This window comes from Hyla sarda, chromosome 4 (genome assembly GCF_029499605.1).
Source record: "Hyla sarda isolate aHylSar1 chromosome 4, aHylSar1.hap1, whole genome shotgun sequence".
NCBI lineage: Eukaryota > Metazoa > Chordata > Amphibia > Anura > Hylidae > Hyla > Hyla sarda.
In genome coordinates, this window is record NC_079192.1 from 163,362,951 (window position 1) to 163,377,912 (window position 14,962).

General features: G+C 42.7%; 1 protein-coding gene across 1 annotated transcript in view; it reads right to left on the reverse strand.

Annotated features, from left to right (window-relative positions):
- Positions 1–14,962, reverse strand: part of LOC130368624 (dual oxidase 1-like) — a 174,849-nt gene that overhangs the window by 39,779 nt on the left and 120,108 nt on the right. The window contains exons 19-23 of the mRNA XM_056572557.1: positions 7,151–7,376; positions 3,991–4,084; positions 3,628–3,803; positions 2,883–2,955; positions 296–480 (exon numbers count right to left, since the gene is read on the reverse strand). Of these exons, the coding sequence (XP_056428532.1) occupies positions 296–480; positions 2,883–2,955; positions 3,628–3,803; positions 3,991–4,084; positions 7,151–7,376 (754 nt within the window). The remainder of the gene's footprint in view (positions 1–295; positions 481–2,882; positions 2,956–3,627; positions 3,804–3,990; positions 4,085–7,150; positions 7,377–14,962) is intronic.

The window sequence follows — 14,962 nt, forward strand, 5'->3', positions numbered from 1 at the left end:
TGAATAAGTTAGCCAAAAATTAGAGTCAGACAAACATTTTATGGATAGAAACCAGTAGATAATATATGTGTATGACTACAATCACAAGAACCTACTGAAGCTTCCACACCAACTCCAATAAGTACGAAAAGTTTTCTCCTACTCTAATCGACTGTGCATGAACTTGCAGACAGATGCAAACTGTGTTGTGTTTCCCCTTTTTTTTAACATAACTATATGGGATAATGCTAGGATATATTATAATACTTGGTGCACTCCACAAATAAATACTAAGCATTCTACCCATAATACTTACAGTACGCTCTCTCTAGAAACAACCCTGCAGAAATTCCATAGAATATAACCACACAGACGATATGGCGCCGGTAATTCTCAATAAAACGCTTGAACTCCTGTATTTTCTGATGCACTTTGCTTCTTTGGTACTTTTCCGCTTTGGCCTCTGTGTATAAACGTTGTTCATCTAAAACATTCGATGAACTTATGGGGAAAAAAACTCTTATTGTTAATGAGTTATCAGAATATTTTATGTATTCTAGGATACAGTACATATCTTTATAGATTGTTATCAAGAATATGAATGTATAGATTTCTAGTTTATATAGGGTGCAACATCAAGTAAAACTTTAGGCAAAACAATAAAGCTGCAGTCAATAATAAAAGTACAGTATGTAGTGAACCTCTTCCTGTCAAATTATCTTTAGTGCCACTCAACCCCATCCCTCCCTGGAAGGTATAGGTACTTCCTTGCAGCGGGTACATTCCCACGATAGGACGTACCTATACATCCTTTCTATTCAATGCTCTGTGGGATGCACCGCAGGAGATTGCAGCTGCAGCGCCAAAGCTGCCGAGACCAGGATCTGGCCAGTGTCTGCAGTTTTAACCCCATAGATGCTGTGGTCAGTACTGACCACAGCATCTATAGGACTGACAGGGGGAGAGGGCTCCCCATGTCCCCTATTGGCAATCCTGTGATGTGATTGCGGGGTCCCGATTGTTGCCATGGCAGCAGATGGCAAAATGATGGCCTCCTGTCTGCCAAGTATGGCAGCTGAGTCTCACAGGTGACTTCTCAGTTACATTATACTGCAGTACAGATGCACTGCAGTAAAGTATAACAGGGAAAACGTATCAAAAGAAAATGTTTTTTTTAAATAAATAAAGTGTAAAAAAAAAGGAATAATTAATAATTATTATTATTATTTTAATATTATTATAATTATAATTATGAATGCCTATTTTCCAAGAAAGCCCTATATTATCATTAAAAAAATAATAATAATAAAAAAAAATATATATATATATATATATATATATATATATATATATATATATATATATAAACACATATCCCTGTATAATAAAACAATAATGTATTATTCCACTTGTATTTATCCCGCTTGGTAAATGCTGTTAAAAAAAAAAGTAAAAAGAGTGGAATAAGAATGATCACAAAAATGGTACCAATAAAAACTACTGCATGCATCAACCAAAATTTTGCACTAATATAAAGTACAATGGGGGACATTTACTAAGAAAGTCTATTTAATGTCTGTTGATAGACCAGCGTATGTCTCTGTTACTGGTTTAATGTGTGCCAAATTTACGAAAAGTCGCACAGACTTTGATAAATTTGCTGCACGGATTTCCCGCCTCCCCACTCAGTCTAGTTTAGATGCCTGACAGGAAAAGTCTCAGCAGGCTTTAGAAGACGGTCTAATTTAAGTAATTTCGCTCAGGTAATAGTTTAAACTAGTTTTCTTAGCTTTTCAAATACTTTACTCTGTCCTGAGTGAAATCATTAATGTAAAAGTCTGTTATTTTTATTATTTAAAATGTTAACTACATTTATAATTAAAGTAAGAAAAATTTTGTAAAAAATAAAACACATACAAAAATATATAGATCACAAACTTAAAACACATTTAGGTGAGGTCAGGGATCATGCATGTAAGATGCAAGCTCAGGTCAGGAGCTTGAAGCATGAACGAAGTAACATTCAAGCCAGCTTCGGGATGGTCTGAGTTTTTGGTCTAAACAGAGCTTCTGCGACTTTAGCGGATAAGTCGCCAATAATAAATACCAGCCTAATGTTTAGAACGATCTAATTTAGAGCCTTATGCTTTTGAGGAATAGTAAAAATCTAAAGTGAAAGTCGCAGATAAGTGGCAGAAAAATAGACTGCGACTTTCAATGCGACAAATTTAGATGAGAAAAAGTGGTCTAAAGAGCTTGATAAATGTCCCCTAATATGTCACAAAAAAAACTATACAATATATCACAAAAAAAACTATCTTGAATTGTTTCACTCACTAAAAGCATTTCAAAGTTACTGTAATACCACTTAATGCCAGTTTTGAAAAATAGGACCCAGTCATGAAAGTCCAAACAGGCCACATCATCAAAGGGTTAAAAAAGTTTGACCACTAAAGGCATTAATCAACTATTCACAGTATAGGTGATAACTGTCTGATCAGGGGTTCTGAGTTCTATGACCCCCACTAACCAAGAGAACAGTGGTCCCTGAGTGCTCCTTGTGGATGGATTAGTAGTGCACCTTAACGGCTACTGCTCTATTCACTGCTATGAGATTGACTGAAATAGTGCTCAGGTATCGCTGTCGGTCACATAAACAGGGACGAGAGGGGTGATCACTCTACTGTTCCGTTTACAAGGGGCAGTAGGGTACTGCTGTTTTCTTGATAATGGTGGTCCCGATGGTTGGACCTCTAGAAATGATACAGTTGTCATCTGTCCTGTGGGTTGCTGACAGATGCTTTCAGTGGACCTACTACTTTGAATAGAGATTTAATTTCATTTATGATTAAGTATTAATTGTTGTTATCACTCCATAGAATTTTAGATAATGGAATACCTACACTTTTTCACCCATTGATTCAATACAGGAAACTCTCCTGCACATTTCATCGTAGACCTCTGAACCATCCATACCTGTGTAAAAACAGATCCAAAGCAAAGCAGTGTAAGACAGGTCCAAAAAAAAAGGAGTAGAAAAATACTTCACTTACACCTACAATGATAAATGCCGGCCAATATGTATATATCTCATATGTCAGGTTAGGGAAATATGGAGGAAATATGGAGCAGGCTCAGCTCCGGGCTCTATGCAGATGACACCTGCCATCAGTGACTGCCATGTCAGATCTACCTCTAGGTCCTGTCCTCTAGGACAACTAAAAAAGTGTATAAAAAGGTTATGAAAATTATTTAAAAATTACTTTTTTATTCAAAAAAATTTAAAAAATGTATACATTTGGTATCTCTACATACAAAATTTCCAGACTATGGCCCAGATTTATTAAACTGTGTGAGAGAAAAAGTGGAGTGATTTTCCCACAGCAACCAATCACAGCTCAGCTACCGAGCTCTGGTAAAGTGAAAGCTGAGCTGTGATTGGTTGTTGTGGAAAAATTACTCCACTTTTTCTCTTACACAGTTTGATAAATCTGGGCCTATAAGTTTATCATGGAGGCAAATAGTTTAGCCTAAAACTGATCTGAGTTATAAAGTAATGTCCACGTAGGCCTCTGTCAAAAATCATTATCAATGACTTGCCACTTTATGTTATTGGGAACAATGCGTGTATGTGTCGGTATATCAGACCTTTGAACTGAAGCTTTGTAAAGCGAAGTTCTTTGTCATGATCTCTCAGTAGAAAATGGAAATCTTCCCATGTAAGCTCATTCTTATTTTCAAATCCTGCCTGCTTAAACATAACCTCTATCACTTCTTCTGCTTGATCTTTAGTGAGGCAGTTGTTAGAGATTTCAATGAAAGATCTGGAATAATAAATATCAATATGTTATCTTCATTTTACTTCATTTTACAGAGTCAAGCTGGCCATACACATTACACACATATTGTTTACAATTAAAATTATTAAAAAATATAATATAATATATAATGTGTGTGTGTGTATATATATATATATATATATGTGTGTGTAGTCAAATAAGATCAAATTACTTTAGCATTGTAAAGAATTCCTCTTTTGAAAGACATCCATTCCCGTCAATATCATACATGGTGAACATAAGTTTTGATTTCTCCTCAGGAGAGCCTGCAATTGATAAATAAAAATTGCATGAGCAAAACATTGAGATAAAACATGTTTTTAGATAGATATACAGAAAGATAGTGCTCTTTCTTAAAGGGTTTATCCAGGAATAAAAAATAGAGCTAATTTCTTCCAAAAAGAGCACCACATCTGTCCTCAGCTTGTGTGTGGTATTACAACTTGGCTCCATTTACTTCAATAGAACTGAGCTGCAATGCCGCACCCAACCTGAAAACAGGTGTGGTGCTGCTTTTGGAAGAAATTAACTCTATATTCTAATCCAAGATAACCCCTTTAATTTATCTCTAAACTTAGTGGAAATCAAATCAATCTGCCTAAAACCAAATCTGATTGGTTCTCAAATAACAACCAATCACAGCTCAGTTTGTTATATATCTTAATGAACACTGGTTAAACAAAAGCTGAGTTGTGCATGCAATCAGTTTGGTTTCAGGCAGATAGCTATACCTGGGCCATTAGATTCTGAGATCTATGGTGTGGGTTTACCAGCTTTTCACAACATGAGTTTATGTCACTATATAGGGGGAGATTTATCAAAACCTGTGCAGAGGAAAAGTTGCTGAGTTGCCCATCGAAACCAATCAGATTGCTTCTTTCATTTTGAAGAGGCCTTGTCAAAAATTGAAGAAGAGATCTGATTGGTTGCTATGGGCAACTAGGCTACGTTTCCTTTGCACAGGTTTTGATCAATCTCCCCCGTAGTGACATAAATTTATGTTGTTGAGAAAATATAATATATGTATATGCTGCATTTCTCTAAACATGAATACCCTGTGATTCTTATGGAAATGGATCCATTTGAGCGTTCTTATACACTGCTCGAAAAAATAAAGGGAGCACTAAGATAACACATCCTAGATCTGAATTAATCAACTAATCATATGAAATACTTTCGTCTTTACATAGTCGAATGTGCTGACCTCCCACAAACATGATCAATGGAAATCAAAGTTATCAACCCATGGAGGTCTGGATATGAAGTCACACTCAAAATCAAAGTGGAAAACCACACTACAGGCTGACCCAACTTTGATGTAATGTCCTTAAAACAAGTCAAAATGAGGCTCAGTAGTGTGTGTGGCCTCCATGTGCCTGTATGACCTCCCTACAATGCCTGGGCATGCTCCTGATGAGGTGGACTAAAGCATCCGCCAACTCCTGGACAGTCTGTGGTGCAACATGGAGTTGGTGGATGGAGCGAGACATGATGTCCCAGATGTGCTCAATCGGATTCAGGTCTGGGGAATGGGTAGGCCAGTCCATAGCATCAATGCCCTCTTCTTGCAGGAACTGCTGACACACTCCAGCCACATGCGGTCTAGCATTGTCTTGCATTAGGAGGAACCCAGGGCTAACCACACCAGCATATGGTCTCACAATAGGTCTGAGGATCTCATCTCTGCACCAATGGCAGTCAGGCTACCTCTGGCAAGCACATGGGGAGCTGTGCGTCCCCCAAATAAATGTCTCCCCACACCATTACTGACCCACCGCCAAACCGGTCATGCTCGAGGATGTTGCAGGCAGCAGAACGTTCTCCACGGCATCTCCAGACTCTGTCACGTCTGTCACATGTGCTCAGTGTGAACCTGTGAAGAGCACAGGGCACCAGTGGAGAATTTGCCAATCTTCGTGTTCTCTGGCAAATGCCAAACATCCGGCACAGTGTTGGGCTGTGAGCACAACCCCCACCTGTGGACGTTGGGCCCTCATACCACCCTCATGGAGTCGGTTTCTGACAGTTTCAGTACATGTACAGTGGTCCCTCAATATACGATGGTAATTCGTTCCAAATGACCCATCGTTTGTCGAATCCATCGTATGTTGAGGGATTCGTGCAATGTAAAAAGTGCATTTAATACTCACCTGTCCCCGCCGCTCTGGACCTCGTCCTCACCACTCCCGATGTTGTCCTAGGGGCTCCCGATGCTGTCCCGCTGCTCCGGCGTCTTCTTCAGGATCCTCCAGCTTCTTCCACATCTTCTCCGGTGTCCGGGCCTCGCTTTCTGGTGACATTATTACGTTGGTGCGCCGGGCCGGCTTGCACAGCGACGTAATAATGACGGCGAAAAACGAGGCCCGAACCCCGGAGAAGATGCAGAAGATGCCGGAGGATCGCGAAGTTTACCCGGAGCAGCGGGGATAGGTAAGTGAACCTGTCCGGCATGCTTAAACTGCTATCCGACAGCAGCTTAAGCATTTTGCTCTGTCGGATAGCAGGTAATGCGATGACCCCGACATATAAAAGCATCGTATGTCGATGCTGACATCGACATGCGATGGCCTCTGAGAGGCCATCGTATGTCGATTTGATCATATGTCGGGGCCATCGCATGTTGGGGAGTTACTGTACAGACACATGCATGCACAGTACAGACACATGCACATTTGTGGCTTGCTGGAGGTCATTTTGCAGGGCTCTGGCAGTGCTTTTCCTTCTTCTCCTTGCATAAAGGTGGAGGTAGCAGTCCTGCTGCTGGGTTGTTGCCCTCCTACGGCCTCCTCCACGTCTCCTGATATACTGGCCTGTCTCCTGGTAGCGCTTCCATGTTCTGGACACTACGCTGACAGACACAGCAAACCTTCTTGCCACAGCTCGCATTGATGTGCCATCCTGGATGAGCTGCACTACCTGAGACACTTGTGTGGGTTGTAGACTCCGTCTCATGCTACCACTAGAGGGAAAGCACCGCCAGCATTCAAAAGTGACCAAAACATCAGCCAGGAAGCATATGAACTGACAAGTGGTCTGTGGTCACCACCTGCAGAATCACTCCTTTATTGGGAGTGTCTTGCTCATTGCCTATACTTTCCACCTGTTGTCTGTTCCATTTGCACAACAGCATGTGAAAATAAATTGTCAATCAGTGTTGCTTCCTGGACAGTGTGATTGACTTGGAGTTACAATGTGTTCCCTTTATTTTTTTGAGTAGTATAGTATGTCATGATATTGTTTTTCATTGTTTCATGGTAAATTTGGAAACCTTTACTAAACTAAAGGAATGATACATGTAAACACACATTTAGATATGGTCATGAGAGTCTAACCTTTCATTAAAATTAATAATATATTTAAAAACTCTCTGAATGAAAGATATCCATTCCCATCTTCATCTGCTAGAGAGAACATTGACTCTACAAACAAGGAATGAGGCTTTAGTCCCAGGGAATCTGCAAACTCTGTTCTGCTCAGTTCACACTTTAGAGCCTCTCTCACTTTCAAGGAGCTTCCTGCACTGAAAGTTTCAATGCCTGAATGATCAATGTGAAGAACCTAAAGTGTTTACAAAATGGATACAAACGACATAAAAAGAAATGAAACATATGCTATGAAATACATTAAAAAATAAATTGAAGTAAACCTTCCCTATATATTTCTATCTACAATGTTTATGTTTTTATACTACTACTACTACTACTACTATTACTACTACTACTACTATGAAATGAAATATTAAATTACTGCCTTAAATGCATAAGTAGTACATTCTGTGTGATATGTAAAAGCTTAGGTACATGAAAAAATATAAGGCTATGTTCACAAATCAGTGCAATAAAATAGGTATAACAAGCTGCAGTATTTTTTTTATACTATGTTTCATTAAAGTCTATGGAAAAGTGTCTGTCAGTGCACACGTTGTATATAAAAACTGCAGTGATTTTAACAATGATATAGCAGCCAATTTTACTGTCCAAAAATAATAAGACCACAATCTTAAGCACAATTGTACCACCAAGAAATTACATGGGCAACAATCAAAGTGAAAAAAACAAGTTAAAGAGTACCTGTCATGAAGCTAAACATTTAATTTATTGCTGCTTATGTAATTATAAGACACTTTGCAATTTATTTTCTATTAACATTCTCAACCTTCATATGTTTTTCGTTACTTACAACGGCAGTGAGTAGTGGAATCGCTGCCCTGTGTGGACAATGACTGAACCGTACCAGGGAGCAGTGTTTATGGTGCTGCTGGTTTTTACCAGAGGGATGGTCTTGCTGCAGCAGGCGGCACCCAGGTTGCTACCCCTGACACGATCCGTCCACACAGGTTGCCCATATATAACTCGGCACAGAAGGTAATAGGAGTAGTCAGGAAGAAGCAAAGGTCAGTAGGCAGGCGGCAAAGGAGTCTAGTCAGGTTACAAGCAAGGAGGTCTGGAACACAATAGGCTATACAAAGGAAACGCTTTCTCAGAGGCTTAAGGCACAAAGATCCGGCACCTGGAAAAGGAAGGTGCAGCAATTTATAAGGTCCAGCAGCAGCAGACCAATCAAGGGCGCACTGGCCCCATAAGTCTTAGAGTTTGGGCACGCACAAGCCCTAGGGGAGGGGAGCACGCGTATCGAGCTAACAGACGGGGAAGGGGAGCAAACACCTGGGATTCACATGTGGCGGCGTCCCGCAATGCGAATCCCGGAGCCACCCGCAGCCAGAACAGGAGAGCGTACAGTGCTGGCGGGGCCGGCCGGAGTGCCGGTCATGACATTTTTAATGTGACTAAAAAAACGGCCACTAGGTGGCTCTGTCCTATTCCCTGCTGCAAGTCAAACAGTTACTTTGATCTCCTCCAAAGAGATTGAAAGTGCAATTTTGGGTGTAGTACACAGCGACTGTGTGTTACAGCACTGGTGTGTACAACAACTGAGAAGCTAATAGTAGCCAGCCAATTAGGGTGAGAAGAGCACTAAAAGCCATAATCACCTGATATTAGTGCCTAATACAGGTTGCGTAGCAGAGCATATTGTCCACTGCTCCAATGTAGTGGTCAAGCTTGCAGCATCACCCAGTGGCACACCACTCCCTGTTTCAGCCAGCCAAGGATCCACCACCTCAGCCGAAGGGAGCTGTCTGTCATAACTATCTTCTGTCGCTCCAAATGCTCCTGCTCCTCCTTCTTCGAGTCAGTCATTCCCCCAGCAATCCATCGGCAAAGCCATCTCCAAGAGACAACAGTAAGCACCCAATCATCCAAAAAACACAGAAGCTGAATGTGCTTCTATCCAAGGTGCTGGTGCTGCAGTCGCTCCCTTTTTAATGCGTGGACTCTGCACCTTTCAGAGAACTGATCGCTTGTGCCAAGCCGAGGTGGAGAGTCCTAAGCCGTCATTTCTTTGCAAAAAATTCAGTACCAGCCCTGCACAATTTTGTGGAACAGAAGGTGGGCCAGTCCTTGAGCCTGTCAGTGTGTAACAAAGTACATGTCAGCGCTGACATGTGGAGCTGTAACTACGGTCAGGGACAATACATGTCCTTTACGACCCACTGGGTGAATGTGGTTCCTGCACAGCCACAACAGCAACTTGGACAGGTCACACCGCTTCCTCCTCCATGCTCTCAGGCCGTTGGTCCTGTGACAGTGTGCAACTCCACCTCCTCATCTTCCACCATGTCCTCAGCCTCCGCTGCACGGACAAATCTCAGTGCTCCTCCAGCATACCATGTGTGCAGGGCACAGCGGTGTCAAGCTATTCTTCATAAAGTTTGCCTTGGCAAATGGAGTCACACAGGGGAGGAACTGCTAAAAGTCATTCATCAAGAAATCGAATCATAGCTTACTCCACGAAAACTGGAAATGGGAACCATGGTGACCAATAACGGGAAGAACATCTTGTCTGCGCTGCAACAAGGAAGCCTGAGCCCTGCGCCCTGCATGGCACACGTGTTCAATCTGGTTGTCAAGCTGTTCCTGAAGTGTTCCCCCCATCTGCAAGACATCCTAACAATGGGAAGGAAACTTTGCATGCATTTCAGCGACTCTTACTCCTCAAAGCTCACCCTCCTTGAGCTGCAGCGTCAGAACGGCATCCCCCAACATAGTCTGATTTGTGACGTTTCAACACGTTGGAATTCCTCCATATGTTGGACCAACTATACAAACAGAAAAAAAGCCATAACCGATTTCTTGATGATCCATGCGGATAGGGGGATTCCCCTGTGTAACTTCAATGTCAACCAGTGGCAGCTCATACGTGACAACTGCTATTTTCTCAGGCCCTTTGAGGAAGCCACATTATTAGTCAGTCGCAAGGATAACAGGATGAACAACGTCATTCCACTGCTTCATTTACTACAACATGTGTTGGAAACGATACCTGGTCAGGGCACTGGAGACGTGGCACCTACATCTCATGGCCACATGAGAGGAGGATGGAGAGGGGGACAGTTGGGCAGTTTATGTTTCGCGAAATGGGTGGTTTTTATAGTCATCTGACAGGAAAGGAGGAGCAGGCGCAGCCAGAGGAACTGGAGGGTGATGAGAAACACAAGACGGAGGACCCAGACACTTCGTGGCAGTATGCAGTAGAGATGGAGTCAGGGAGTCCCTCAGAGTCACTTACACAAATGGCAAGATGCATGCTCACTTGCTTGCGTAGTGACAGATGAACTGTCACCTTTCGGCAGCCGGATGATTTCTGGCTCTCCATCTTATTTGACACTCGCTACCGGCACAAAATGGGGGCCTTTTTTACACCCACTGAGAGGGACGTCAAACTTACCAACTACAGAGACATCCTACGTAGTCAGTTGGCCGATGCTTATCTGCGCCATCGTCCATCCTCTCACAGGTCTGGCTCGGGGGGCCCTCTGCGCTCACCTTCCACTGCCATGGCTGCTGGGGAGGGGTCTACAGTCCTTGATGAGTAGCTTTCTTCACCCGCATAGTGAAGCAACTCATCAGCAGCAGATAGACCTGGAGCAGGACCTGAACCAGCAGGTGGTGGCATACCTTGACATGCCCATGCCAACACACCTTGAAGATGTGCTGGACTTCTGGGCAGCCAAACTTGATTTGTGGCAACAACTAGCAGAGTTTGCCCTGGAAAAGCTGTCCTGCCCGGACAGTAGTGTGCAATCAGAGCGGGTGCTTAGTGTGGCAGGGGCCATAGTAACCCCAAGGAGAACTCGTCTGTCTTGACTCGTCTGATTGACCATTGTGCCACACCAACACTTGACAAATATTATAGTGCTAAACATATTTAAGGTGCTGCTCCCCAGTTACAGAAATTCCTCCACATCAGACCACAAGTAAGTATTGAGGATATGCATTAGCTAAAACTTTACTTTTCTTAGAATAAAATATATGGACCCAAATTTTTTTTATATCTAAAAAAAAGAAATGTGTGCAAAAAACACCATGTGCCTCCTACACCACCAAGCATTGATGTGATGCACAGACCTCTGAAAGGTTGAAGGGAACAACGGAAGGTCCACTGTAACCGATGGGGGTAAAAACTTCCCCTGTAAGGCCCTATTCTAGCATTATTGATTCTCTTCTTGGCAAGAGTTACTAGCCCTAAAAAAGTGCAGCTCCACACAGGAACCTCTCCCTATTTCCACCTACAAACACTGCCATTTCCCAGGGTTTTTATGTGGAAATAGGGAGAGTTTCCTGTGTTGGGCAGCCATTTTTAGGGCGAGAAACACTTGCCAAGAAGGGAATTAATAGGGTGAGGGCCACCTGCTCCAATGAACAATATGTTGTTCCCTTCTACTTTTTCGAGGAAAGTGTTACTCGTCTTAAAAAGGGCGGCCCCACAAAGGAGCCTCTCACTATTTACACCTAAAAACTCTGGGAAATGGCAGTGTTTGTAGGTGGAAATATAGAGAGGTTCCTGTGTGGGGCCGCCCTTTTTAGGGCGAGTAACACTTACCAAGAAGGAAATTAATAATGTGAGAGTAGGGCATTACAGGGGAAGTTTTTACCCCCACCGATTACAATGGACCAAACATTGTTTCCTTCCATCTTTTAGAGGTATTTTCATCACATCAATACTTGGTGGTGTAGGTGGCACATGGTGTTTTTCGCACAACCTTCCTTTTGTTTGATTTCCAAAAAATGTTGGGTCCATATATTTTATCCTAAGAATATTATTAAAAGTTACGTTTTACGTACTGCATATCCTCAATACTTACTTGTCCACACTAACACTTTTACAAAAGAGACCGTTTTCCTCTGCCTACCTGCCTCCGCTACTATTCTGATCCTGCCACCCGCCTGATGCCACACATCTGATAACAAGTTCTCCTTTTTTCACCGGTTACTGATATTGCCACCCACCACCCCACTCTGTCACCGGGTGCTGCTGATTAGTGATGAGCGGCATTGCCCATATTCAAATTCGTGATATTTAGCGAATATATAGACGAATATTCGTCTTATATTCGTGAATTTCGGGTATTCGTTATATTCGCATATGCAAATATTCGCATATGCAAATATTCGCATATTCTCGTATTCGAGGAAGAAAACAGTGAGGCAGTGGGCCCCTTTACTATTGGTTACTATGGATGTTGTTGATAACCTTTGACAAGTGTATTTGCATCATTCTAATTAGCCCACAAGTGAAAATAAGGAATATGCGAATATTCACATATGCGAATATGCGCATATACGAATATTCGCATATGCGGGAAAAAAGTGAATATTCGTTATTTCGAAGATATAGCGAATATATTCCCAATATTCACGAATTTGCGAAATTCACGATAAAAATTGGAAATGCGAATATTCACGCCCAACGCTACTGCTGATGCCACCTCCTGGCTGTCTCATTCTGCCACCATATGTTGTCCTCATGCTGATGCAAGTTCAAGGCTGTGTCATTCTGCCACCATATCTTCTCCTCATGCTTATTCCATCTCCAGGCTGTCTCATACTGCCACCATATGTTCTCCTGATGCTGATGTCAGCTCCAGGCTGTGTCATTCTGCCAATGTGTGTTCTCCTCATGCTGATGCCAGCTCCAAGCTGTCTCATTCTACCACCATATGTTCTCCTCATGCTGATGCCAGCTCCAGGCTGTCTTATTCTACCACCATATGTTCTCCTGCTGATGCCAGCTCCAGGCTGTCTCATACTTCCACCATATGTTCTCCTTATGCTGATGACAGCTCCAGGCTGTCTCATACTACCAACATATGTTCTCCTCATGCTTATGCCAGCTCCAGGCTGTCTTATACTGCCTGAATTTTATTTGGCAATCCTTAGAATCTGACGTTTTGGTCCAATCCCTGGACCTTCCTCAGAGTTAGATTGCTGCGGAGGTGTGAATTTAGAGAAATACGGCTTCCTGCCGGGAGAGAGGTGTATAGAAAGCAATCTATGACTGCTGACCTGTTAGCAGTCATAGACTAGGTTCTATACACCTCTCTCCCGGCAGGAAGCCGTATTTCTCTAAATTCACACCTCAGCAGCAATCTAACTCTAAGGAAGGTGCAGCGATTGGACCGAATCGTCAGATTCTAAGGATTGCCAAATAAAATTCAAGTAATACTCAATTCTGTGCCGAGTTTTTCTACCTAATATTGAGGGCTTGGGAGCCTACTCGCGCACCGATAAATTAGGAGAGTGCCATATTTCTTATTATTGAATGTCTTATACTGCCACCATATGTTCTCATCATGCTGATGCCACCTCCAGGCTGTCTCATACTGCCACCATATGTTCTCCTCATACGTATGCCAGCTCCAGGCTGTCTAATTCTGCCACCATATGTTCTCCTCATGCTGATGCCAGCACCAGGTTGTCTCATACTGCCACCATATGTTCTTCTCATGCTGATGCCAGCTCCAGGTTGTGTCATTCAGCCACTATATGGTCTCCTCTTGTTACTGCCAACTCCAGGCTGTGCCATTCAGCCACTATATGGTGTCCTCATGCTTCCAACACCTCCAGGCTGTGTTATTCAGCCACTATATAGTCTCCTCTTGCTGCAGCCAACTCCAGGCTGTGCCATTCAGCCACTATATGGTCTCCTCTTGCTCCCGCCAACTTCAGGCTGTGTCCAGGCTGTGTCATTCAGCCACTATATAGTGTCCTCATGCTTCCGCCACCTCCAGGCTGTGTCATTCAGTCACTATATGGTCTCCTCTTGCTGCCACCAACCCCAGGCTGTTCATTCAGCTACTATATGGTCTACTCATGCTTCCACCACCTCCAGGCTGTGTTATTCAGCCACTATATGGTCTCCTCTTGCTGCAACCAACTCCAGCCTGTGTCATTCAACCACTATATGGTCTCCTCTTGCTGTCGCCAACTCCAGGCTGTGTTTTTCAGCCACCATATGGTCTCCTCATGCTTCTACCACCTCCAGGCTTTGTTATTCAGCCACCCTATGGTCCCCTCTTGCTGCTGCTGCCACCTCCAGGCCGCTGTGTCACTGTACCGCCATGTGGTCTCCTCATGCTGCTGGCACATTAAATAAAACTTTTTAGATTCATCTATTTGAAATCTTCAATTTCATTGTTAAAAAATATCTTAAATTTTCTTCAATTTTGAGGCCCTATGGTCTCGTCAGGCTGTTGCCACGTCCAGGCTGGTTCGTTCAGCCACTATATGGTCTCCTCATACTGATGCCACCTCCAGGCTCTGTCATTGTGCCACTCTGAGACAGTTATTCTCAAAGTGACGACTCTCATCTGCATGTCATGCTGAATAACAGTATTATTTCACTAATCCAGCACACACTGCAACTCAGTAGGGGCTCTTTAGTGTTATAGGTTGAACTTGATGGACTCTGGTCTTTTTTCAACCTTATGAACTTTGTTTCAATGTTACTCTCTTTGTGTGTTACAGCAAGTGTTCTACACCCCTATTGAGGCTCTCTGTAGGGCAGAAATAGCCATTTTTAATAGCAATTTGCAGCAAATAAATTCAGATTGAAACAAAGTTTGTTGGTAAATTCGGCGAATTCGCCGAATCAAATTTTTCTAAAATTTGCTCATCTCTGAGGAATACTAAATTAAAAGTTTTATTTGATGACAGGTACTCTTTAACGTTTCCACAATTTAAGAAATGCCTTTGGCAATGTGACCAGCCTTCCCCTTCTCATATACTCCGCCCCGGCAATTGTTG